Below are 25,001 nucleotides of genomic sequence, written 5' to 3'. Positions count from 1 at the left end.
TCATAGGCCATCCAAACAGAGTTAGAATGCAGTGATCTAGATTAGCAAACAAAAATTGTACCTCACAGAAAAGTAGTTGATCTGAATGTCCTGTCACAGCAGATTGAGTTTCAACATTTTAAAATACTAACTTTTAAAAACATTACAAGTTGGGGGAGCCTGGGTGGCTTAGTCGGTTAAGCATCCAACTTTTGATTTCAGCTCAGGACTAACTGTGTTAGTCCTCCAGATTTGTTCTTTTTTAAATTTGTTTTGGCAGTTCTAGGTCCTTTGCATTTCTGTATAAATTTTAGAAGCAGCTTATTGATTTCTACTCTAAAAACCCTTCCTGGAATTGGTATTATGACTGTTTAATCTGTGGATCGATTTGGGGGAATTGCCATCTTAAGGCATTCTGTGAACATAATACATCTCTCCATTTATTTAGGTCTTTAATTTTTCTCAGCAATGTTTGGTAGTAATAGTGCCTGCCCCAGCCTGTGAATAACCAGTGTTAGGGTTGGACCGGCTGTTGTGAATCCTATTACAATTGCAAGATGTCCTTCAGCAAGAACTATGAGCAACCTTTGAGAAAATAAAGATTTGCTAATTATAAGACCTGGAAATTACATAGCACCCCTGGGGCCAAACAGCCAGGTCTTGGGTACAAGGAGTGCATGTGGGCAAGGGCCTCCGAGGTCAAGGGTGGGGATCTAGGATTTCGTGGGCTCACACTTTACTGGTCAATTTAAAACATATGAGCAGGATTTTAAAGTACTCAGAGAGAAAAATGAAGTGGTCAGTTAGAGACATAAACCAAAATCTCGAAAACAAAGGACTGTCCGTGAGAGGAAGTAGCCTGGCTCTTGAATCTACTGGTGAAGCTGGCACTCTTTGTCTGAGATGATTGTCTTTGCAATGGGTGTCTCATCAAAGTTTAAGTTAGGCACTTGGATTACAGAAAAGAAAGCAACTGTCAAAGTTAACATTATACGTAGTTTTAGTGTACAGATCATATATGTATTTTGTCGCGTTTATTTATTTTTTTTTTTTAAATGTTTTTTATTTATTTTTGAGACAGAGAGAGACAAATCATGAGCAGGGGAGGGGCAGAGAGAGAGGGAGACACAGAATCTGAAGCAAGCTCCAGGCTCTGAGCTGTCAGCACAGAGCCCGACGTGGGGCTTGAACTCAACAGACTGTGAGATCATGACCTGAGCTGAAGTCGGATGCTTAACCGACCCAGGCGCCCCTTGTCATGTTTATTTCTAAATGTGTTACAGTTTTGATGATATTGTAAGGGCTACTTTCTGCATTGTAATTCCCACTTATTACTTACTAGTATATAGAAATGGAATACATTTTTGTCAGTTGACCTTGTATCCTGGGACCATGTTTAACTTACATATGAGTTTAACAGCGTTTTTATAGATTCCTTAGGATTTTCTGTGTTGGATCATGTTGCCTGAGAAGTTTTAACACTTCAGTTCCTATCTATGACTGTTTTTTGTTCCCAATCTAAAGAGGAAAGTATTTTCTTTCACCATTAAGTATCAAGGATGTATTCTGAGTAGGGTTGGACAAGAAGATCTGTAAATAATAGTGTGTTTGTCTTCTCATACATTTCCTTAGTAATGTTATTAGTTGAGTACCAATGGGCCGGGCCTTGAGAAGGGGCAGGCCATATCAAGTCCTGGGTTGAGTACATTTTTCAGGTTGTGATGAACTTTATCTTAGCATAATTAACTATTACACCAAAACAAACTATAGTGGTGTCTGATTGTGTCATTCAAGCACCTTGAGTTTAAGGGACAGGAAGAGTGTCTTCAGTGATTTACTAAAGGAATGAGCTTTTTTTTTCTTCTTCTTCTTTTTTGAATAGTGATTTCAGGATACCAATTTAAGGGTATATTTGGGTTATCTTACAAAACAGAAAACATCTTGCTCTTTGGTACCATAATTCTGTGCTGGCTGCATGACAGACAACCAAACACGAGCTAATAAAATCCTAACCCATGCACCCTGACCTCACTGCCTCATATTAATGAGGTTGCAGGTTTTATTTAGGAAAGTTTTAAGTTTGGGGGCCTCCTCCGTAAATGATTCAGACTCACTAGTGTGTTATTTGAGACTCATTACTACTGGTCTAAATTAATGAGAAGTTATGTGAAAAAACACTTTTTTCCTTTGTTTTACATATTACGTGAATGTTCTTTTCAGGCATATCCCTCAAACATTGTCATTCCCTTACAAAGCTCTCTCCTTGCAAAGCTTTGTGAAAACTGCTTCAAAAAAGCTTTGTGAAAACTTTTAAGTTTATTTACTTTGAAAGAGAGAGCGCAAGTAGGGGAGGGGCAGAGAGAGAAGGAGAGAGAGAATTACCAAGGTGACAGTGCGGAGCCCAGTGTGGGGCTCAAACCCACAAACTGCAAGATCATGATCTGAGCCAAAGTTGGATGCTTAACCGACTGAGCCACCCAAGTGCCCCAACTTTGTGAAAACTTATTAATCTAACTATACAGATTTTTTTAATCATAGAAAATAGGCTTAACAAAGTAGGCATCACTGGTCAAAACTTAATTTTATTGGGGCGGCTGGGTGGCTCAGTCAGTTAAGTGTCTGACTTCAGCTCAGGTCATGATCTCATGGTTCGTGGGTTCAAGTCTCGCATCAGGCTCTGTGCTGACAGCTCGGAGCCTAGAGTCTGCTTTGGATTCTGTGTCTCCCTCTCTCTGCCCCTCCCCTGTTTGCACTCTCTTTCTCAAAAATAAACATTAAGAAAAAAATTAAAAATAAAACAATGGCCAAAATGCCACACATTTGGCAAGTCCAATCTCTAAAGATACAGATTGCTCCATTACTAATTTCCTAGTAAATGTGGCTGCCCAGATTCCCATTCATGTTACCTTTGGCATGTTACTCCCTGCCCGGGAAGAATGAGTGAGATTGGCTTTTAGTGAAAGAATTCTGGGTGGAATTTGAAATCGCCAAGGCATAACTGGGCCCTTGTTAAGGATAGAGGTAAAACGAGGTAATAGATTTCTGATTTCCGCCAGAGTGCTTTATCTAGAGCCAACATGCCCAGCATAACCTTTGACAAGGACAAGCTGTTTTGTTCTTTCAAACTGACCCCTCACCCAGACCATTGTTGATTTTTCACTTTTGTATGAACTAAGTGTTCTTTTCTGCAGGCATGGTGGCTGCGGGTCTGGCCGCGAGGCAGAGTCCATCAGCTGCCAGCCACCTGGTTGCTAGCTCTCACCAGAGGGCACATGTGTTATTACCAAGACGAGCCAAAATGTGGCTCCATTTTCCTGGCTAAGGTGGACCACAGTGCTTTGCTTTTTCTCTGTTGCACAACTGGATGTGCAAGCACACACATCTTCCTCATTAACCCAGGGTTACCAACATAAAAGTTCAGAGACTGGATCTGACCAACAGACGGCAGTTTCATGTGGGTACAGTGCAAGCTCTCCGGCACCCCTGGCCCCACAGCCGGCGGGCCTGCCTCGGGATCAGAGCTGGTGGTCAGCCAAGCTTGCGCTGCTTGTGCCCAGCTGTCAAGCCCAGCCAGGTGGTTGACCATCTCTTGCTTCACCTGGTGGCCCAGCTAAAGACAGGCAGGAACTGCTCCTCCATGAGAATGTATCCAGGTGTGGGATTAGGTACTAACGCGGAGCCCTTCCTGCTAGAGCAAGACTGGGGCAGGGGTGTCTCCGGCCAGCTCCGCCAAGGCTCCCGGAGTGCACATGGGCCCCACTGTGCCTCTCCTGCCCAGTAATCCAGAGCAGAACAGCTCTGACCTTTGTTCCACTAAGGCTGGCTGTTTCTCCAGTTTAGACCAGAGACGGGCGGGGGCGCCTGGCCGGCTCAGTCAGAAGAGCATGCCACTCTTGACCTTGGGGTCGTGAGTTTGAGCCCCACATTGGGTGGAGATTACTAGATCAGGGATGTGAGATGGCAGGCAGACAGCAAAACTCCATTCCTTTCTGTTGAGATTTATGTTTGGAAACTTTGAAATATCCCTTCTCAAATAATCTGTCTCCTTTGGTGATAAGTAAAAATAGTAATGAAATACTGAGGCGTCTGCAAAGTTTTTACTTTATACCAGTTTTTTCCAGTGCGATCACGTTCTCATTTAAAGCTGCTGGTACTTTCAGTGAAGGCTGCAGAGAAGAGCAGGTGTCTGAAGGAGAAAACGGGCTGAGGGCAGAGGGGCGGCTGGTGGAAATGTGTGTCTCCTGTAGACGGAGTGTGCACTAATAACCTGGGGAAGTGTGATGTGGACACTAGAGTGGAAGGTGACATTTGCAGTCTGAGGGGGCACATGGCTAGTGGATCATGAAAGAGTTCCCCCTTCCCGACCTTTCCGCCAGTAGCCTCAGTTTGCTTGGTTTAAGAAACGTTGGCAAAGGTGTCCATCCAGTGATGGAAAGTACATAACCTCTTTGAAGAGAAATCTTATTTATCCAGTTTAACGTGTGTAAGTCACGACTTAGCATTTCGTTTCCAGAAATCTGCCTTAATAATAGAGGAATGGGTGAATAAAGTCTAGCATGTTCACTGATGTGGAGAGGGAGCAAAGACACACACAAACAGCCCCCCCCACCCCCGCTATGGGGGCCATGTGATAGAAATATAAAATAGGGCTTATTGAAGGAAAACTGAGGCACACAGACAATCCCCTGAGTAGCCGTTACCTCACAGAAGTGAGCTGCGACTGGATGGAGGCTCACCAGCTCCACCACGAAGAGGCTTCCGGTAAAAGAATCCTGTTCCGTGATGCTTCTCCTTGCTTCTGGAAAGAAGCAAGGAACATGCCCGTGACAACATAATAATGAGCCGCTGGGTCAAGGCAAATACTTGGGTTAGAAAGAGGGAGCTTTCAGGGCTCAACTTCCGGTCTCAGCCAGTTCTGTGTGGCCAAGATCTGCTAAGTGTCTCATTTCTGCACTGGATGTGGGGTGAGCTGGGTTCGCGCAATCACGTGTTCTGTTGCCTTTTAAAGAATGAAGTACGTGTGTGAGAAGAGACAGAAAAAGTGGAAGGAGGGGTGCCTGGGTGGCTCAGTCAGTTAAGCGTCTTGATTTCGGCTCAGGTCATGATCTCACAGCTCCGGAGGTAGAGCCCCACTTCGGGCTCCTCAGTGACAGTGTGCTGAGCCTTCCTGGGATTCTCTCTCTGTCCCCTGTCCCTCCCGACTCATGCACACCTGTCCCTGTCTCTCTCTCTCTCTCTCTCTCTCTCTCTCTCTCTCTCAAATAAATTTTTTAAAAAATGGAAGGATGCACCCCAAACGACTGACAGGGCTTACCTTGAATTAGAGAGGCAAAAAGGCAAAACTCCTCCTGTGTACTGGATTTCTTTCTTTCTTAATATTTTATCTTTAAGTAATCTCTACACCCACTGAGGGGCTTGAACCCACAAGCCTGAGGTCAAGGGTCCCACGCTCTACCGACTGAGCCAGCCAGGTTCCCCATGTGTCATGGATATCTGTGCTGCTTGAATTTGCTACATTGAGCACCTATTGTAAATGAAATAATTTCCTAGTAGAAATGTCTTGTTTAAAAAAAAAAAGAGAAAAGAAAAGATCCGGGGCGCCTGAGGGCGGGGGGTAGGGGGAGATTGGGTAAGAAGCAGCAAAAGTGTAAAGAACATTTTAAGTGGTGAAATGGCAGTTTTCAGTTGAACATTTTGTGCATGTTTTTCTAGTTCTGAGGAGTTTTCATTACCCTCCTGATTTCCTTTTGGAAGCATTCTAATTTGATCCCACAGACAGCAAAGGGGTGTGTTGGTAGCACAGCACACAAGCACACGCCTCGGCGATTTCCTAAAGAGCGTAATCCGAGTATTCCGAAGGCTCAGCTGCCAGTCCTCAAGGCATGTTCATTCATCAGAAGCTCGTCACGCCGCTGAAAAATTGGGCACTGCTTGGGCTTTGGTTGTGCTGGGACTTGTGTCCCAGACCTGAGTCTCCAAAGGGTGAATCCCCACACTCCTGAGAAGAGAACAACTTCTCCATCCCACCTGCCCATGTAACAGCATTTAATGACAGGGTTTGCCCGGTGCCCTTCTTGGCTTCTGAAGGCCAGTTTCGCTCCTGCTTGGAGTTTTTGTAAGAAAACACAGGGCTGACGACTTTTTGTAAGAAAACACAGGGCTGACGAGGTGATTTGGAAAATGCCCAATTTCTTAATCACTAGATTTTATCAGTCTTTTAAAAGATTACTTGGGGCGCCTGGGTGGCGCAGTCGGTTAAGCGTCCGACTTCAGCCAGGTCACGATCTCACGGTCCGTGAGTTCGAGCCCCGCGTCGGGCTCCGGGCTGATGGCTCGGAGCCTGGAGCCTGTTTCCGATTCTGTGTCTCCCTCTCTCTCTGCCCCTCCCCCGTTCATGCTCTGTCTCTCTCTGTCCCAAAAATAAATAAAAAACATTGAAAAAAAAAATTTAAAAAAAAAAAAAAAAAAAAAAAAAGATTACTTAAAGGGGCACGTGGCTGGCTAGGCCAGTTAAGCGTCCGACTTCGGCTCAGGTCATGATCTCGAGGTCCGTGAGTTCTAGCCCCACATCGGGCTCTGTGCTGACAGCTCAGAGCCTGGAGCCTGCTTCGGATTCTGTGTCTCCCTCTCTCTCTGCCCCTCTCCTGCTCACACTGTCTCTCTCTGTCTCAAAAATAAATAAATATTAAAAGATTACTTAAAAATACATGCATTCATTACAAAACTGTCCTGATCTCACCCCACCTCTGATGGAGTATTGTACCACCGTTGAGCAGCTTTTCCTTAAACAAAGTCCCCCTGTGCTGCCCTGGGATCCTCAGAAGCAGGCTCGACTAGCTGGCCAGGGACCCACGTCTCTGGGGGAGCAGAGGGCTCAGGGGTGGGGACAGGTGTCCTTTGTATTTTCTAATCTGTGACTCCACTGCCTGCTGCTCTTGTTCTTGGTGGTTTTGTGTTCTTAGTGTGGGATTCCTGAAGGTGGTTGGAAGCAAGGATGAAGTGGGGTAGATGCTGAGTCCGGGGCAGGAAGCAGAGTGGTTGAGAGGAGAAGAAAGGGGCACTGGTAGGAGCTGAATTGTGTGCCTGGTGTCCTAATAAGAAGATAAAGCATGTGACTCCTGATCTTAAGATTTAAAAAAAAAAAACTTAGGGGCCCCTGGGTGACTCGGTCAGTTAAGCATCCAACTCTTGATGTTGGCTCAGGTCATGATCTCGTGGTTCGGGGGTTCAAGCCCCACATCGGGTTCACTCTGACAGTGCGGAGCCTGCTTGGGATTCTCTCCTCCCCCTCCCCTGCCCTCGTGCTCGCTTGCTCTCAAAATAAATGGACTTCTTTTAAAAAAAGTTATATCAAGAAGAGAAGAGAGACACAGAGACCCCATGACAACAGGTGCAGATATTGGAGTGACACAGCCACAAGCCAAGGAGGCCCTGGAGCCGCCAGAAGCTGCAGCAGGCAAGGCAGGATCCTCCCGTAAAGAGAGGGAGGGAACACGGCTCTGCAGACACCTTGAATTGGGACCTCTAGCCTCCAGACCTGTAAGAGAATAAATTGTTATTTTTTAAAGCCACCCAGTTTGTTGCGCGTTGTTATGGCAGCCCTGAAGTAACCTGGGCACAAGGCAGAAGAGTGAGGTGACCCCCGATGCTAAATTTCAGCTCCTTTATAGTTTTGGCCACAGCCGGTCTTGCTGTAACCCTGGCTTCTGATGGATGCAATTAGGAAACCACAGTTGAACCTTGTGTCTCTTTGGAGACACGAGGAAGCCCCTGGGCTCAGTAACCATCCCAGAGAATGGTCTAACCTAACCAGTTGTGTTGGCATCTCTCTTGCATTTGCGTGACTGCCGAGACAAGAAACTAGCGAGCAGCACTCCTGGAGATCAGGCTTTCAAAAGCCCAAGTCAATGAGGGGGGACGTGTATCACTTGGCTCCGTGTGAGGTTTTACAAGATGATACAGTGTTGACTCAGCAATTTTATTTCTAAGCCGTGAGCGAACACGTCATCTGTCGTCTTTATTGCGACCCTTCTCATTGTTCTACAGGACAGGAGTCTTAACTGTGGGAACAATGGCTAAATAAGGGGACGTCACTGAAGGTTCGGTGCCAGGAGGCCCCGCAGGTGTTTGCTCACCTCAGAAAATCATCTGCAAAGAAGCAAAAGCCAGGGCATCTTAAAACATCAGAACAGAAGGCCTGTGTGTTTACCACGGCAGCCCCCCCGCCCAGGAGCGCCCCCAGTTGAGACCCTGTGAAGGGGCCTGCTGGTGTGGAGGCGTTGGTCAGACACCTGGGGTAGGTTTGTGAGTTTCAAGCTCCATCTTCCTGCTCTCTCAAAATGAGGTCAGATGTGGTGGCGGTTATAGAGATATGATGGATGCAGGCCGTCGTAATGCCACTGGCGCCATTGCTCAATAGCTTCCCGGCTTCTCTCTTCCTGTTCTGGGGAACAGAGGTGAGGTCGTCAGGTTAGTACACAGGGCACTCTGACCTCAGGAGAGCCACCAAGCTCTTGTCAGCCATCAATCCAAACTGCCTACCCTGTGGTGACCTGAACAAACTGTGCCTGGGTACACTGGTGACAGAAGATCTGAAGTGAAAGACATGAGGGAACAGTGAGTCCAAAAGCCTCACTGGTGGAGGTGAGAGCCAAGCCCAGGCAGGTGAAAGAGCTGGAGGCCAGGAGAGCCAGTCAAGGTCTGTGTGTTGGTTCAATGCCCCTTCCCGTACGTAATCACCAAGGGGGGACAGCCTTCACCAGAAATTGGCTCAAAGAAATAACAAGTAAGAAACAAAGTACAAAGATAACCCAGGAATAATGAAAAGAGATGATGGGCTTTATGGTCGAAAAAAATCATGGAAGGCAATGATTGTCAACTTCAAGCAATGGCATTATAAGGAATTTTTTCATCAGGCTTTAAAACTTACTGTGTTGTGTTTTTGGTTTTTTTTAATTTTGCTTTTTTAAGTTTATTTATTTTGAGAGAGAGATAGCAAACAGGAGTGCGGTAGAGTGGAAGACAGAATCCTAAGCAGGCTCCACACTGTCAGCACAGAGCCTGATGTGGGGCTCGAACTCACAAAACCGAAAGATCATGACCTGAGCCGAGATCAAGAGTCTGACACTTAACTGACCGAGGCACCCAGGTGCCCCCAACATTATGTTTTAAAAACCAACCAGAAAAGGGCATGGATGAAGCAAAGTGTGGGGAAATTTGATCATTGCTAATTCTGGGTGATGGTTACGTGGGGGTAACCAAGAAATATATATACTTTTCCATATGAATGAAATTTTTCAAAGTAAAAGGCTCTTGAGGGCGTGATTTTGACATAGAAGTTGTTTTTTTCTCCAGGTCGTGCCAAACTCTTCTCACCCCATTACACTTCGACAGAGGGAAGGCCTCCCTGGTAAAGACCCAAAGACCCAAACAATGTGACTTTTGTGCAGGGAACCACATGTGGCTGAACATCTTCAGCCAAGTCAGCTGTCACACAGCCAACTCCAGATGGCCTGACCCAGGCTTCTGGCTTTGAAGGTGGAAGCAGATCGGTGCTGCCATGCAGACCTTAGAAGTAGGGGCTCAGCACACTGTTTACTCTGGCACTTTCAGAGGCAGAACTCAGAGGCATCTTTGCCTTGTAAAGATGGTGATTTTGAGTAGAGGTGCAGCCAGGCACCACAACAGAATAGGTCTGGTGTCTTAGCTGCGCTGATGGGCCTTGGAGATGGGGTTCTCAGCCTCTCAGGAAGGTCACTCTGGTCCAGAAATCACTCTCAGACCACCTACCTAAACTTCCTCCTTTGAAAATCCAAGTCCTTTTCTTTACCCATAGTAGTTCCTCAGCATTTGCTTTTTTTTTTTTTTAACGTTTATTTGTTTTTGAGACAGAGACAGAGCATGAACGGGGGAGGGGCAGAGAGAGAGGGAGACACAGAATCCGAAGCAGGCTCCAGGCTCCAAGCTGTCAGCACAGAGCCCAACGCGGGGCTTGAACCCACGAACTGCAAGATCATGACCTGAGCCGAAGTCGGACACCCAACCGACTGAGCTACCCAGACGCCCCCTTCAGCATTTGCTTTTAAGGGGTGGGAGGTAAACCTCAACTGGCAGTTATTCTGAGACAGGTGATGCTGTCACATCAAGATAGCCAACTGAAAAACTAAGGTCCTGACTGAGGAGAGTGTAGGGCTTGGAACGCGCCCCCCCCTCAGGGTAGAGGTCTTACCAGCCCGGCCCCCACGCAGGACTCGGTGCTCTGGGGCAGAAGCAAGGGAAGAGGAGGAAAACAGAAATGAGTTTCGCTTCCTGCGACGCTCACCTGCTCACTCTCAGGCAGGCTGGGCCCGCTTCACCTCCTTGCCTCCTTCCTTTATCAAGCTCTGAGAAGACCTCTCCTGGGTTTGGGGGGTGGGGGTGCTCTCTTTTCTCTCCTCACTCCATCTGTCCACACGGGCCAATTCCTAGATCAAAGTGAGTCCTTGAGACCTCTCCACACGTGATCCTCCTTCATTTATAAGAACGTTGCTTTGCTGGCAAAACACCTTCGTTCAAATCCCTGACTAGCTATGGCACCTTGGATATTTAGGGATCCTTTCTAAGCCTGAGTGTTTAAAAAACAAATTATTAAGGCCTGAGAGGCTGGTTGTCAGGGTTGGAGGGTTCAGAACAGTGCCCGACAGAGCAAGTGCTCCGCCAGTAATCACAGCTCCGTCACTACAGTCCCCACAGGCCTGAGGCCCCTGATCACTGTCTCCTCTGCCTTTAGTAGAGGACTTGTCATCCCGGAGTGCCTGGCCCCTCACCCTAACTCATCGTGAAAGGGAAAACAGTGAGTGTTCTCCACCCAGATGTGAGGGATTTGGACCTGAAACGTTAAAAATGTACAAAATAAAGTGCTAAAAAAACAAAACAAAAAACTGAAAGAATTTTGCAGGCCATATGCTCATTTTTTAAATGCCTCTCCCAACTGTTCACCAAGGTAAACACATATCCAACAGAAATATTTCCCTCTGAGTCGAGACAGCCTGAACTTGGTCTTGATGTTACCAGGAAAGCTTGATTTGGCAGGATCCAAGCCCAATACCTCAGGGGCCACCTGCGAGGCAGTGGGCATGGCCTGCAGCCCTCAGGTACCTGTTGATTGTATCCTTTTCCTAAGAGATGCCATAAAAGGGCAAATCCACTAGAGCATACAAATCCACTAGAGCATACAAGCCAGGAGGACCACAACTTCAGAACTGAAATCACTGACTTTCTCTAGCAAAGGTCATCTAACCTGGGGCCTTGTGTCCAAGCTCAAGTGCATCAGGAGCATTTCCATCTTAATGATTGAGGAAAGACTCAAACCGACACACTCTGGCCAGCCAGTCAGGCCTATTAAATGTTCCTACACATTTTTGCTCCGGGTACTACTTGGGTATGCTTAATAGATGCAAAGTCAAATCCCACCCCATGGGAGACTGATTCAAAGACAGAACCTCCTTCTGCCCATGCCCATACCCAGCTGCCTCCATGGAGGACTTGATGAAATCAACATTTCCTGAGGGAAGTAGGAGTCCCATCTGCCTGAGGGCTAATGGAGGGAATAAAGTATGCCGATTGCCTGATAAGAAGAGACTGAGGCAAAGGCCAAAGCCTAGAAAAGATATGAACAGCAACTGCATAGGACACAAGCAGAACACAAAATGTATGGTGTGTCCAACACGATGGGTGAGTTGCTTTCTGAGGTCAGGTTTCCTGGTTTGCTTACAGCCATCAAATAAAATGCTGATCAGAGTGAATAGGTAAATGAAGGGCTTGGTTTTCCAGAATGAGTAGTTCCTAGAGCTGTTGTATTGATGTGAATCCAAGGTACTTGAAAGGTATAACCCACGTGTACCCGAGTTAAGCCACTAGGTGTAGCCGCTAAGAGAACACAGTGATTCCCACGTAAGAGTAGAAAATAGAATCAGCTGAACATTCCCTGAGCCAGTGGAAACCTACGTGTTGTATCCTCTCCTCGCCTTCTCAAGGTCTACAGCCATGTCTGTGCCTTTCTTCCTTCAAGACTCCCAAAGATGTGAACTGAAAGAGCCTCTCTTCCCTCCCTCCTCTAATTAAAATTTAGGGATGGGGCGCCTGCGTGGCTCAGTCAGTTAAGCATCCGACTCTTGCATTCGGCTCACAGTTCGTGAGATTAAGCCCTGGGTCGAGCTCTGTGCTGAAGGCACAGAGCCTGCTTGGGATTCTCCCTCTCTGCCCCTCCCCTGCCTGTGCACTCTCTCTCAAAATAAAATAAATTAACATTTAAATTGAGGGAGACATGCAGGCAACTTTTGATTTTCCCACAAAGGCCCACTTCCCCAACGACCCTGGCTGAAGAGCTCTTACCATCATTTTGCTCCTCCACGAAGTTCTCAAACTTGTTCCTTTGTTCCTCGTAGTACTCTCTCCGCAGCTCATTGGCCCGCAGCTTCTGCCTGTTCTCCGCTGGGAAAGGGCAAGAGGCGAGAGTTGCCTCCAAGAATGGGGGCAGCCGCACGCATTTAGGGGAACACTAATTGTTTTGCCTGAGAAACTTAACCTGGTTGGGAGGGGTTGTTTGAGAGGGAGAAGGATGGCGGTTTCGCTAAGACGGTTGACTCCTGGCGCAAACTTTAAAACTTGAGGGGCCCAGGAACTCACCCTCTCCAACCATGCCATTCTGCAAGTGAGAAAAGCAATCACTCATAAAATTAATGGTGCATCCAAGTGTCCTGGGCCAGTTAGAAACTAGGAATCCTGTGATCAAAAATCAGGAGGGAGTCGTCAACTTAAAGTCAATTTCGCATTCATACCTTCAAATCCACTCAACATCTTTGAGCACCTGTCACAGCCAAAATGTGTGTTAGGCACTGAGATTAAAAAGGCAAGTAAAAAAGGTTGTGTCCCTCGACTTTAGGGGCCAGTAGTTCAGATAAGGAGAAAGAAATAGCAATAAGTGATGCCCAAGGTCACCTGGGTAGCTCATTCAGTGTTCGACTACAGCTCAGGTCATCATCTCACGGTTCGTGAGTTTGAGCCCCACATCAGGTTCTGCACTGACAGTTGGAGCCTGCTTGGGATTCTGTGTCCCTCTCTCTGTCCCTTCCCTGCTCACGCTCTGTGTCTGTCTCAAAAAATGAATAAAACATTTAAAAAAAAATCTTTTTTTAAGTCATGCCTAGTGGTTGCTGTGATAGAAGCGTACACAGGGCACAATCATGGCATGAGTTAGGGAAATCTTAGATGATCCTTGCTATCCATTTCCTTAGGCAATTCCCTCCCTTTGTGTGGGTTGGCCTTAATGACTCTTCTACCGAACTGGAGGTGGCATACCATGATGGAATGTGGCTTCCTTCTTGGGCTTCTCTTGCTCTGCTGGAAGCCAGAGAACTCTTAGTTCTACATGATAAGATTGGAGGTCCACTTCTATGCGGCTGCTACACCAGTAGCCCCTTGAGCCCCGGTGGGAATCCCCACCTGAACTAGCACATCACACCTCACCACACTTCACACTTGAAAGTAGCCTGAAAAAACCATTCAAGATCATAGATTTTTAGGTGTAAAATAGTTTCCAGGTTCATCCACTTCTACCCTTAAATCTTGACCGGTTTGGTGTGAGGACTCTGGTTGTCTGGAGGAAGTTATCGAGAGCTCTCTTAGTATCAAGATACTTCTTTTAACTGGGCTTCAACTTGGGGCGCCTGGGGGCTCAGTCAGTTAAGCGTCTGACTTCGGCTCAGGTCATGATTTCGCGGTCCGGGAGTCCGAGCCCCACGTTGGGCTCTGTGCTGACAGCTCAGAACCTGGAGCCTGCTTCGGATTCTGTGTCTCCCTCTGTCTCTGTCCCTCCCCTGCTCACACTCTGTGCTTCTCTCTCAAAAATAAACATTAAAAAAAAAATTTAACTGGGCTTCATCTGGACAAATCCACAACATCAGGAAGGCCGTGTCTGGTGCAGGAAGCACTGGACCCTGAAGGACACCTCACACCCCTCTGGCACGATCACATCAAAGAGGGGGGACTAACATGCTGTAGTTATTTATAATATTTTACATTATATTATATTATTATTGTTGAACTCAGATTAAAAATCCCGTTAACTATGACTTGGTCTCCATGCAGATTTCCTTGGGTAAATCCCATGTTTTCCCCACACTTGTGCCTTTATCCACATAATTGTGGGACTCTTGAGCCTGGTGGAAGGAATTTCCTTTCCCAAGCCTCCCCCAACCCTTGCCCAACATTCATACAATTCTTAGGAGGGAATTGAGGCTCACAGAGGTACAGTGACCTAATCGAAGTCACACAGTTGGGGTACAGCTTGGGACAAGCCAGAGCCCCAGGTACCCACACTCCACCCCTTGGCCCAGAACATACCTGTCATGGCACCGTCTTCCTTTTGACCCACCTTGAGCCCCAGTGTGCTCCAGGTACCAGAAAGCCACTGAGGATGGGAAGGAAGGGGTTTGGAGTCTAGGAAGCAAGGCCTTAAGGAGACATCACCAATCCTAAAGAAGCATTTGCCATTCCTATGTACTTCAAAAAAGAAATCGTCTTCCCACATTGCCTTTTTGGAGCCGCCACAGATGACACCTCTGACTCAGCAATGCCCAACAACATTTGGGACAAAGTGCCACGTCGACACCGCATCCGGTGCACTGTGGGTGTCCCTTCTTAGGAAGGGATTAGTTCCTCCTCGTGCTAAAAGAATCCTGCGTCTTTCCCCAGAAGCTTCGCGATGTCAGATGCCTTTTTCCTGGTTCCGAATTCCAGTCTATCAGTGTCACATGCCTTTTACCCACCCTGAGACATGTTCGGGCTCTCCTGTGCACGGAGTCGGCCAAGTGACAGCAGGTGAGCTCAGGTGCACCTTGCGTGTTCAGCCTGTCCTGGACGCCCCACGACCGATGCACAGAGCTTCTGTTTGGGGTGAGGGGCCTCTGACTTCCCATGCCCTTTGTGGTTCTGAACCAGCTGTTGAGGATGGAAACTATTCTCCTGTCCTGAATTCACTCCTGCTCCCTGCTGAAAATTTGCCAGGACGTTGCTTCTCTGATTTCCATCAAGAACTGCCCAGGCTCCATCCATCACAGCCCTTTCAGTGTTTCTTGACATTTGTTAACTTCTAAATCTCAAGTTGTAGGAGGCCTGGAGGTTTTCTCAGTGTGGCTAATATTTACTCAGTTGTTGGGGTGGGGGTGGGGGGGAGGAATTTCATCTCCAAGCATTTTCATTATTTGAAAACAGTCCTGTTATTTATACCAAGCAAATTACCTTGCTGAGTGTGCCGAGGGAAACAAAGAGTTTATTCAGACACACAAGTAATGATCAAGCCATAGACTTGGAGACAGAGCTCAGAGTCCTTGGAAGAATCTAGTTCAAGGGCAGGAAACTCAAATGCCTTCAAGGGTCAGCAGGTCATGGAAATGAGGGTCCCTGCCAGGCAGGGGACACCAGGACCTACTTCAGACTGAGGAGACACATTCCAAGCTCAAAAGCCTTCCAAATGTATTAGATACAAAATTAAAAAAAAACAAAACACTGCCAGCTGAGTACCACAATTTCAGGGGCTTATAAATAAGGAAACATAGGCCCAGAGGGGAGGAAGTGGCCAAGGCCACTTAGCACAGCTGTCACCAGACCCAGAGTCCCAGCCCCTATTCCCAGGTGCCCTCTCCTTGCAATGCTGTTGCTCTCGCATGCGAGGCACTGTTCTATAGGCCAGAAAGCACACACTGAGATGCCATGTTTCCTCTTGACTAGAACTTATTTCTCCTTAACGTTTTAAACTTCTCCAAAATTGGGATGCATCTCAGCTCTATTAAGTGCATTTGATGTGCCACTGTCCTTTCTGTTCCCTACCCTGACGGTGTAGTTGAAGACGTGACCTGCCATCGAGGACGTGTAATTTCTAATTCAGAGCTGCTGTCACTTTGATACCCAATGGCCCAGTTTGAGCCCTCCTGGGTCCCTTGCTGCCCCACAGCCCAGCCCACTGGGACAGAAAGAATGGGAGGGGGGAGCGTAAGGCAGGCCTCCAGCATCCTTACCGTTGACCTCATCTTGGGATTTTGGGGACCGCTTGCCGCGCCTCTTGAGGAAATTTGAAGCATCTGATTCCTGCATGAAGATCTTCTGTTCTACATCTGAAACTCGAGAGAGGCCAGTCACGAGCGGCATGGGCTCACCAGGGCACCTCAGTAGCCCTGCACCCCGGGGTGGCCCTTGCACTCACCTTCCCAAACGTCTTGTCCTGCCTCCTGCTGGGTGCCCACCGCTGCACCAGTGCCCTCCTGCAGCGCTGTGGGAGAGCACAGCATGAGGGCTGCAGCACCCCAAGGGGAACCTTCACCCTGAGCTGGGCTGGGACAGTTCTTCCTAGGCACTGTGTCTTGCCCAGCCCCGGGGTGGGGTCCCAGGTCCCTCACATACCAGCCATAGAGCAGTCTCCCCAGGAAACCAGCAGGCAAGCTGTTTTCTCTGTGTTCTATTGTTATACACACACACACACACACACACACACACACACACACACACACACACACCAGACACAGTCATCTGCACAGTAAGCACCCCCTTTCCACCTGGGCCACCCGAGCAGCCTCACCTAACACCAGCGCAACCTGGAGCCTCCCCATACTCACTAGTGAGGAGCACAGCAGCTGAGAGACAGCAGGCGAGAAGCAGCTGTCTCCAGGCCATCTTTGGATGGGCTGAGGCTCCGTTTGGGAACCACAAGGCAGACGGAGAGGGTTCTGCAGACCCTGAAGCCAGCCGCCAGGTCCTCACTTCTGTGCCAGGCATGCCAGGGGGGAGGGAGGCAGGAGACCCGGATGCCCATGGTGGGGAGTGGGAGGGGTCTCAGCCGCAGCTTCCATTGGCTGCTCCTCCTGGAGCGCTGGAGATGTTTTTGGCGTCCTGCAAACCTCCGCTGAAGCAGAGCCTGTCGTCAGGGCCCCGGCCGAGACAGTTTTGAAGAGGCCTTTCCAAGATCCGCACCCAAGGAGTTGCTGTTGGAATGCCCAGTCCCAGACTCAGGATTTCAAAGAGCTCCTGGCATCTGCTCCAGGGTAGGTGGGGACTCTAGTCCTGGAGGCTAAGGCCTGCAGACGGGGTGGGAAGAGGGCCTCAGTGAGAGACTTTGAGGTATTAGGCCAGGAGGGACCAGAAAGCCTGGAAGAGCCCCTCGGGCAACCCTCATGTGGATACATGGGCTGTTAGAACCGTAACCAGAGTACCCCTCACCTCGACGAGTCACCCAGCTGATGATGTTCCCTGTCAAGCAAAACACAGACCCCTGCTCCGGGGGTCCCAGCACCCTTCCAAGACTTAGAGGAAGAGAGGCAGTGAGCCTTTCACTGCAGAGGGAGAGCAGTGCACAGTGTGTGAAAAGCCCACAGCTGAGCATGGGTGTCTAGAAGGAGACAAAGGCACACCCCATGTGGGGGAGGAAGTGAGTTCCTAGAAGTGGGAATGCTACCCAATCAGAGCTCTGTGGGGCCATCAGAACGCAGTCTCTCTGGAGATGTGTTCTTCATGCTCTCGTCGATTATGAGCCAACCTCGACTCTTACTAGCTGGAGAGTTGCGCTTTGGTCATTGTTGAGAGTTCTTAATGACAACCATCGCTAGGCCTAGAGCACAGCCCACATGTACCCGAAGGTGTGGGGAGAGTGAGGGCACCTGTGGGAGGCCTGTCCCCCAGTTGTCTCACCAGTGAACTTCTTGGCCATGCCTGAGATGGCAAGGCTAAGTGAGGCCCTTTTGAGGAAATGCAGACAATTCAGTAATACCAGAGCCTAGGAGCATGTGGAGGGGCTGGAGGTAGGAAGGGCCAAGGTCACAGGAAGGAGTCTCCATCTTTGTGAGACACCCTAGTGTGTGGGCTGTAAGCACAGACCTGACCAGACTCCCTGGATTCAACCCCAGCTTCCCACTTGGCCATCTGCATGGCCTTGGGCAAGTCATTTGACCTCTCCATGTCTAATCCCCTCCTCTGCCACGTAGACTAACCTGAGGATTGGAGTTAGTGCATCCAAAGTCCTTAGAATGGTGCCTGGCATGCATGGATCACCGGATATGTGTTTGCTGTCAGGACAGTCCTAAACCATTGAATGATACTGAGCAAAGTGACAGGAGGGATTTTTTTTTTTTTTTTTTTTTTTTTTTTTTAGGAACACTACCCTCCCAGTGATGTGGACGGTGGGAGGGATTAGGTTAAAGAGCTGGGACTTAGAGAAGGCTTCTGCAGTAGTCCAGGTGGGAGATGGTGTCAGCAAAAGGTGGGGGGTGGGCAGGAATGGAGAAGACAGAGCACTTCAAAGACTGAAGAAGGAATCAGTAGTGGGGCGCCTGGGTGGCTCAGTCAGTTGAGCATCTCTTGATTTTGGCTCAGGTCATGATCCCAGGGTCTGTGCTGGGTGTGGAGGCTACTTGAGACCCTCCCTCTGTGCCTCCCCAACTCACATACATGTGCTCTCTCTCTCTTTCTCCTTCTCTCTCTCTAAATAAATAAACTTTAAAAAAAAAATCAGTAGGACTCAGCTAATCAGCTAAGGGTAATGAGAGGCTGGGAGGTGTGGATTTAGATGGCTCCCACGTTTCCAGTTTGAGTAGCTGGGGGGATGGTTGGCGAGACCATTTAATGAGGTGGAGAACATGGAGAAAGGGCATATCATTGGACAAATCAAGTATCCAACACTTATGGGATTCAAACCAGGTCTAATGTCAAATCCAGTGCTCTTCTCATTTTCCCACAACAATAATTTTGTGAATATACTAAGCCACAATCAATTAGGACACTTTCATCACCATACCCATTAGCAGTCACTCCCCATTTTCTCCAACCCCCAAAGCCCTAAGCAACCACTAATCTGCTTTCTGCCTCTATGGATTTCCCTGTTCTGGGCATTCCATCTAAATGGAATCATACAATGTATGGCCTATTATGACTGGTTTCTTTCACTTTAGATACTGTGTTCAAGGTTCATTTATGGTCTAGCACACATCAGTACTCCCATTTCTCCCTCATGCGGAATAATATTCTGTTGTACAGATGTGCCATATTTTATTTATCCATTCATCACTAAATGGGCATTTGGGTTGTTTCTTCCTTTTGAGTATCATAAATAAGGCTGATGTGGGGTGCCTGGGTGCCTCAGTCGATTAAGTGTGCAACTCTTGATTTTGGCTCAGGTCATGATCTCACAGTTTCATGGGTTCAAGCCCCACGTGGACTCTGCCCTGCAGGGCCTGCTTGAGATTCTCCCTCTCTCTGCCTCTCCCCCACTCACACTCTATCTCTCTCAAAAAAGTAAACTTAAACATTTTTTTTTAATTATTATTAAGTAATGCTATTACAAACACCCTTGTGCTGCATGGTTTTGTGTGGACATCCGTTTTTATTTCCATTGGGTAGATACCTTGGAGCAGAATTAGTTCAAATGGTACCTTCATATTTAACCTTTGAGGAAATCTCACATTATATTTTACATGTTCATTTACTCATCTTTCTCCTCTAGTGCTATGAGGTCTCTTTGATGAAGAGAAGTTTCTATCTTGTTCTGCTAAAATGATGCCCAGCACAGATGTACTTCATCGGTGTTTACTGAATTAATTAATGAAAATACTCCTGGGTGAGGGCAGTAAAAGGAAACATTTATAAGTTTATTCAGTGGACGATTTATAAGAAGGTACACACACGGACCCAAAATTTACAGGTTAATGTATCCTTGGGTTCAGGATTGTTCTCAAGGTTAGCAGGAACAAATTTTGTGGTGCATTCATGGATTGATTAAAGTGCAAACAAGATGGCTTTAACATTTGCCTCAGTTTGACTGAAGTTTAGACAGGTTTCTTCTTGATGATAGGCTCCCTTTTCTAGAGCATTTACTCTAGAAAACTTGAAACTGTAAATTCTTTCTCTGCCCCTTTGATGTAATGCAGATCTTCTCCCAGTCTCTTGCTGGTCTTATAATCCAGGAATGTCTTTCTCAGGGACCTGGGAGACATCTTTTTGGAATGAAGACACCAGGGCACCTGGGTGGCTCAGTCAGGCATCTGACTCTTGGTTTCAGCTCAGGTCATGATCTCAGTCATGAGGTCCAGCCCTGCATCAGGCTCTGTGCTAGGCATGGAGCCTGTTTTAGATTCTCTCTCTCCCCCTCTCATTCTCCCTCTCACTCTCTCTCTCAAAAAAAAAAAAAAAAAAAAAAAAAAACCTCAAAGGAGATATCACCCCATCCCCCAATCCCTGTGGGAGCATAGACACTTGGCTGTGATGGGCACCCTGCTCCAACTGTGAAGGGCAATTAAAAACTGCAGGTGACCACAATCCCTATCAAAAGCACACCAGCATTCTTCACAGAACTAGAACAAAAAATCCTAAAATTTGTATGGAACCAGAGAAGACCCTGAATAGCCAAAGCAATCTTGAAAAAGAAAACCAAAGCAGGAGGCATCACAATCCCAGACTTCAAGCTATATTACAAAGCTGTAATCATCAAGACAGTATGGTACTGGCATAAAAACAGACACCCAGATCAATGGAACAGAATAGAGAACCCAAAACTGGACCCACAAACGTATGGCCAACTAATCTTGGACAAAGTAGGAAAAAATATCCAATGGAATAAAGACAGTCTCTTCAGCAAATGGTGCTGGGGAAACTGGACAGCGACAGGCAGAAGAATGAACCTGGAACACTTTCTTACACCATACACAAAAATAAACTCAAAGTGGATCACAGACCTAAACGTAAGACAGGAAGCCATCAGGGGCACCTGGGTGGCTCAGTCGGTTGGGCGGCCGACTTCGGCTCAGGTCATGATCTTGTGGTCCGTGAGTTCGAGCCCCGCGTCGTCCTCTGTGCTGACCCGCTCAGAGCCTGGAGCCTGTTTCGGATTCTGTGTCTCCCTCTCTCTCTGACCCTCCCCTGTTCATGCTCTGTCTCTCTCTGTCTCAAAAATAAATAAACGTTAAAAAAAAAAAAAAAAAAAAAAAAAGGAAGCCATCAAAATCCTCGAGGAGAAAGCAGGCAAAAACCTCTTTGACCTTGGCTGCAGCAACTTCTTACTCAACATGTCTCCAGAGGCAAGGGAAACAAAAGCAAAAATGAACTATTGGGACCTCATCAAAATAAAACCTTCTGCACAGTGAAGGAGACAATCAGCAAAACTAAAAGGCAACCGACGGAATGGGAGAAGATATTTGCAAATGACATATCAGATAAAGGGTTAGTATTCAAAAGCTATAAAGAACTTCTCAAACTCAACACCCAGAAAACAAATAATCCAGTGAAGAAGTGGGCAAAAGACATGAATAGACACTTCTCCAAGGAAGACATCCAGATGGCCAACCGACACATGAAGAAATGCTCAACATCACTCATCATTAGGGAAATACAAATCGAAACCACAATGAGATAGCACCTTACACCTGTCAGAATGGCTAGCATTAACAATTCAGGCAACAACAGATGTTGGCGAGGGTGCAGAGAAAGAGGATCTCTTTTGCACTGCTGGTGAGAATGCAAACTGGTGCAGCCACTCTGGAAAACAGTATGGAGGTTCCTCAAAAAGCTAAAAATAGAACTACCCTATGATCCAGCAATTGTACTACTAGGTATTTATCCACGGGATCCAGGTGTGCTGTTTCAAAGGGGCACATGCACCCCCATGTTTATAGCAGTACTATCAACAATAGTCAAAGTATGGAAAGAGCGCAAATGTCCATCGATGGATGAGTGGATAAAGAAGATGTGGTGTTATACATACATACAGTGGAGTATTACTCAGCAATCAAAAAGAATGAAATCTTGCCATTTGCAACTACGCGAATGAAACTAGAAGGTATTATGCTAAGCGAAATTAGTCAGAGGAAGACAAATATCATATGACTTCACTCATATGAGGACTTTAAGATACAAAACAGATGGAAGGGAAGCAAAAATAATATAAAAACAGGGAGGGAGACAAAACATAAGAGACTTAAATATAGAGAAAAAACAGGGGTGCTGGAAGGATTGTGAGGGAAAGATGGGTAAATGGGTAAGAGGCATTAAGGAATCTGTTCCTGAAATCATTGTTGTACTATATGCTAATTTGGATGTAAATTTAAAAATAAATTAATAGAAAAAAATAACTGCAGGTGACCTGAGATTCCCCCTACCCCAGCTCTCAAAAATTCTCATATTCCTGTTTCAGTGGAGTTGACCTTTGTGTCATTCTCTGGTGCAGTATTTCTGGAAAAGTCTTCTTTGCCTGTTAGCTTTGCTTTTGCAGTTTTAACTTGGACCGGGTCATTGATTCAACCTATCACCTGATCCACCAGGATCAAGTGGAAATGGCCCTTGAGAAGAGTGTCCAGACAAATAAAGTTATTAGATGCTATGACCCATGGCAAGCGTTTTTCCAGAATAAATATTTGAAAGTACATTTTCTTTACCTGACATCAAGAATACATTATGTTCTTTCATGTTTTTGCATTCTCAATGGACTAATTATGTTCCTGAGCCCGCTCTCCCTGCACATTTGGTAGGGTGAGTGAAGGATTATCTCAAAAGGGGGACTCATGACCCTGGGAACCAGAAGCTCCCTGGAACTCAACTTCCTCAGGAGCCCCCACAGCAGATCTAGGTGAGCACTTTCCCTGCCACCTCCTCAGGTCTCAGGAGCAGTGAGAAGCAAACCCATTAGATGCGAAGGTGTATTTTTTTTTGTTGGGCAAGAGAGTGATAGCTTGCAAACTCAAAGTTTCAACTCATCTGATGTCCCTCTGGAGTCAACTGTGTCGACACAGGAGAGTGTGGAGAATGAGGGCTTCGTGAGTCAGGACATTTCTAAGACCTCTCTAGTTTATTTTCCCGTAAAAGTCATTCATTTTTCTAAGCACCTCGCCAGGGTGTTGTGGGGCTGTTTACAGCTTATTCTCTCACATGCTGCAGAGAAGTATTATCAGTCCCTATGAAAATGGTCCTTACAGGTCTCCCTGTAGAATTAAGTCTGACAGGTGATGTCTCCATTCAGAAAAAAGGCATGAGACATTCTAGAGCTGTGTAGAGAACTGCCATGAGATCACCCTATCTGGGTTGCTGTTCAGTAGACAAGCACTGTAATGGCTCCAAAATCACTAAAATAGTACAATACTTTCTTATTAGTGGACAAATAGACACTTTCTTGAGCCATCTTCCCAATGCCCTCTACTTCCCCAGTGCCCCAGGCTCTGCCCCAGAACCCCACTTTCTGCAATCCATTCCCTAAAGGGGTGATGCTTGGGCGCCTGGGTGGCTCTGTCATTAAGCATCTGACTTCAGCTCAGGTCATGATCTCATGTTTGGAGTTTGAGTCCCACATGGGGTGAACTCAAGCCCCACTTCCAGTGAGCTCGAGCCCTGCTTCGGGTGAACATGAGCCCCACTTCAGGTAAAATATGAGCCTGGCTTCAGGTGAGCCCCACTTTCTCTCTCTCTCTCTCTCTCTCTCTCTCTCTCTCTCTCTCTCTCTCTCCCGCTCCTGGGATTCTCTCTCTCTGTCTGCCCCTCACTCACTTGCTCCCTCTCTCTCTCTCCCTCTTAAATAGGTAGGTAGGTAGATAGATAGATAGATAGTAGATAGATAGATAGATAGATAGATATGTAGGTGATGCTTGGCCCAGCAGGGAACCTCCAGAACCCTGCTATGCTCCCACAGGTAGCCTGATTGATCCAGTGCCTGTCCTTTGCCAGCCAAACGTATTTCATATCACTCTGAATTAGGGGCTTTCTGATAACTCACTGTTCCTATGAACTTACCTTATATGTTGTCCACCTCTCCTTACCGCCTCTGTTCTGTTTTCTCTATGTAGTACCACCCCCAACCACTGTCAGAAATCCTGTGTCTACTGCAAAGCCCATGTATAAGGAGGTTTATAGTATCTTTATTTATAAGAGTACAAAAATGGATTTCAACCTAAATGAAAAAGTGGAGCACATGTTACAGTATATGTGTGAGAAAGGGTATGTATATTGGAAATATATTCAAAGCCTTGGAAACATGGTATCATAATAGGTGTTGACAAGGGGAAGCCATAACAGTGTAGGTATCCAACTACAACAGGTTCTCCTGGTTTGCTGATTCTTCTAGAATACGGTAGGGTAAAGTAAGTTACTGGAGTAAGGGAAGGGTGAGTTGACCCCATTTTTCTGGGAGAAGGTCACCTTGAATGAGTAGGTAGATCTTCACTGTTCTGAAAATGAATCACTTTGGCTGGTCTAGGAAAAGTGTGTGAAAAGATCTTTCTTTTCAGAAGTGCTCCAAATGACAAAAAGTAGCCTCACTCTTAGGGCGCCCTGGTAGCTCAGTCAGTTAAGTGTCTGACTTTTGATGTTGGGTCTGGTCATGGTCTCATGGTTCATGAGTTTGAGACCCACATTGGGCTTTCAGCTGACATCGTGGAACCTGCTTGGGATTCTCTCCCCTCCACCCCCCGGTGTCTCTGTCTGCCCTTCCCCCTGCTCCCTCCCTGTCTCTCTCTAAATAAATAAATAAATAAACTTAAAAAAATTAGCCTCACACTTTGTGGGTGAGAACGGGAAGAAAGACTTCAGAAGGAAGAGGGAGAGGTGGAGAGGTGGTTCAGGTCTGTAAGGGGGAGCCTTGGGCAAGTCCTGACTGCATTCCTTGGGCTTCTCGTCCATGGATCCAGAAAGAGCTGGTCACTAAGATTGCTGAGATTCATTATACCTTGGGTTTAAGACCTAGACTGAGCTAGACTGCCTCCTGCCCCTTGTCTCTCCCCCAAAGATAGGAAGTGAAGGACCTTTGCTTTACTAGAGCAGAGCACTCAGCCACCAACGCATAGCCTCCAACATGGCAGCCTGTGCCCCCATCTCTAGGGCCCTGAGCCTTCTGACTGAGGCTCGCTTGTTCCTCCCTTCCCCACCAGCCTCTTGCACCTTCACCGAAAAGACTGGAACACTGCCCATATCCTGCGCTGCCCCGGGCTTGGGGAGTGGCACTGTGGCGTCCATGGCTATGGGTG

General features: G+C 47.1%; 2 protein-coding genes across 3 annotated transcripts in view; one reads left to right on the top strand and one right to left on the bottom strand.

Annotated features, from left to right (window-relative positions):
- Nucleotides 1-25,001, top strand: part of MCM10 (minichromosome maintenance 10 replication initiation factor) — an 81,553-nt gene that overhangs the window by 36,588 nt on the left and 19,964 nt on the right. The gene's annotated exons all lie outside the window — the stretch shown is intronic.
- On the bottom strand, nucleotides 7,937-16,986 carry UCMA (upper zone of growth plate and cartilage matrix associated). Of its 2 annotated transcripts, XR_009247780.1 has the most exons (6): nucleotides 16,629-16,986; nucleotides 16,220-16,285; nucleotides 16,035-16,130; nucleotides 12,352-12,450; nucleotides 8,271-8,422; nucleotides 7,937-8,127 (listed from the first exon to the last, which is right to left on the bottom strand). XR_009247780.1 is itself a non-coding variant. In XM_058681883.1 (5 exons), exons 1-5 carry the CDS (start codon nucleotides 16,786-16,788, stop codon nucleotides 8,325-8,327), a joined length of 519 nt encoding a protein of 172 aa, XP_058537866.1. In that variant the 5' UTR covers nucleotides 16,789-16,985; the 3' UTR covers nucleotides 7,937-8,324. The 2 variants fall into 2 exon arrangements, 1 of the variants encoding a protein (XP_058537866.1); XM_058681883.1 differs by having other exon boundaries at nucleotides 7,937-8,422; nucleotides 16,629-16,985.

The sequence above is a fragment of the Neofelis nebulosa genome, chromosome 8, assembly GCF_028018385.1.
Source record: "Neofelis nebulosa isolate mNeoNeb1 chromosome 8, mNeoNeb1.pri, whole genome shotgun sequence".
NCBI lineage: Eukaryota > Metazoa > Chordata > Mammalia > Carnivora > Felidae > Neofelis > Neofelis nebulosa.
The sequence above is the reverse complement of the archived record's forward strand: the minus strand, read 5'-3'. Positions and strand labels throughout refer to the sequence as shown.

Excerpts from the sequence above, each read along its gene's own strand:
- UCMA (XM_058681883.1), bottom strand. The coding sequence starts at position 16,788 with ATGCCTGGCACAGAAGTGAGGACCTGGCGGCTGGCTTCAGGGTCTGCA. Across the intron at positions 12,451-16,034 it reads ATCCCAAGATGAGGTCAACG|CGGAGAACAGGCAGAAGCTG; the intron begins GTAAGGATGCTG and ends GCCCTTTCCCAG. Across the intron at positions 8,423-12,351 it reads CGTGGAGGAGCAAAATGATG|AACAGGAAGAGAGAAGCCGG; the intron begins GTAAGAGCTCTT and ends TCTGTTCCCCAG.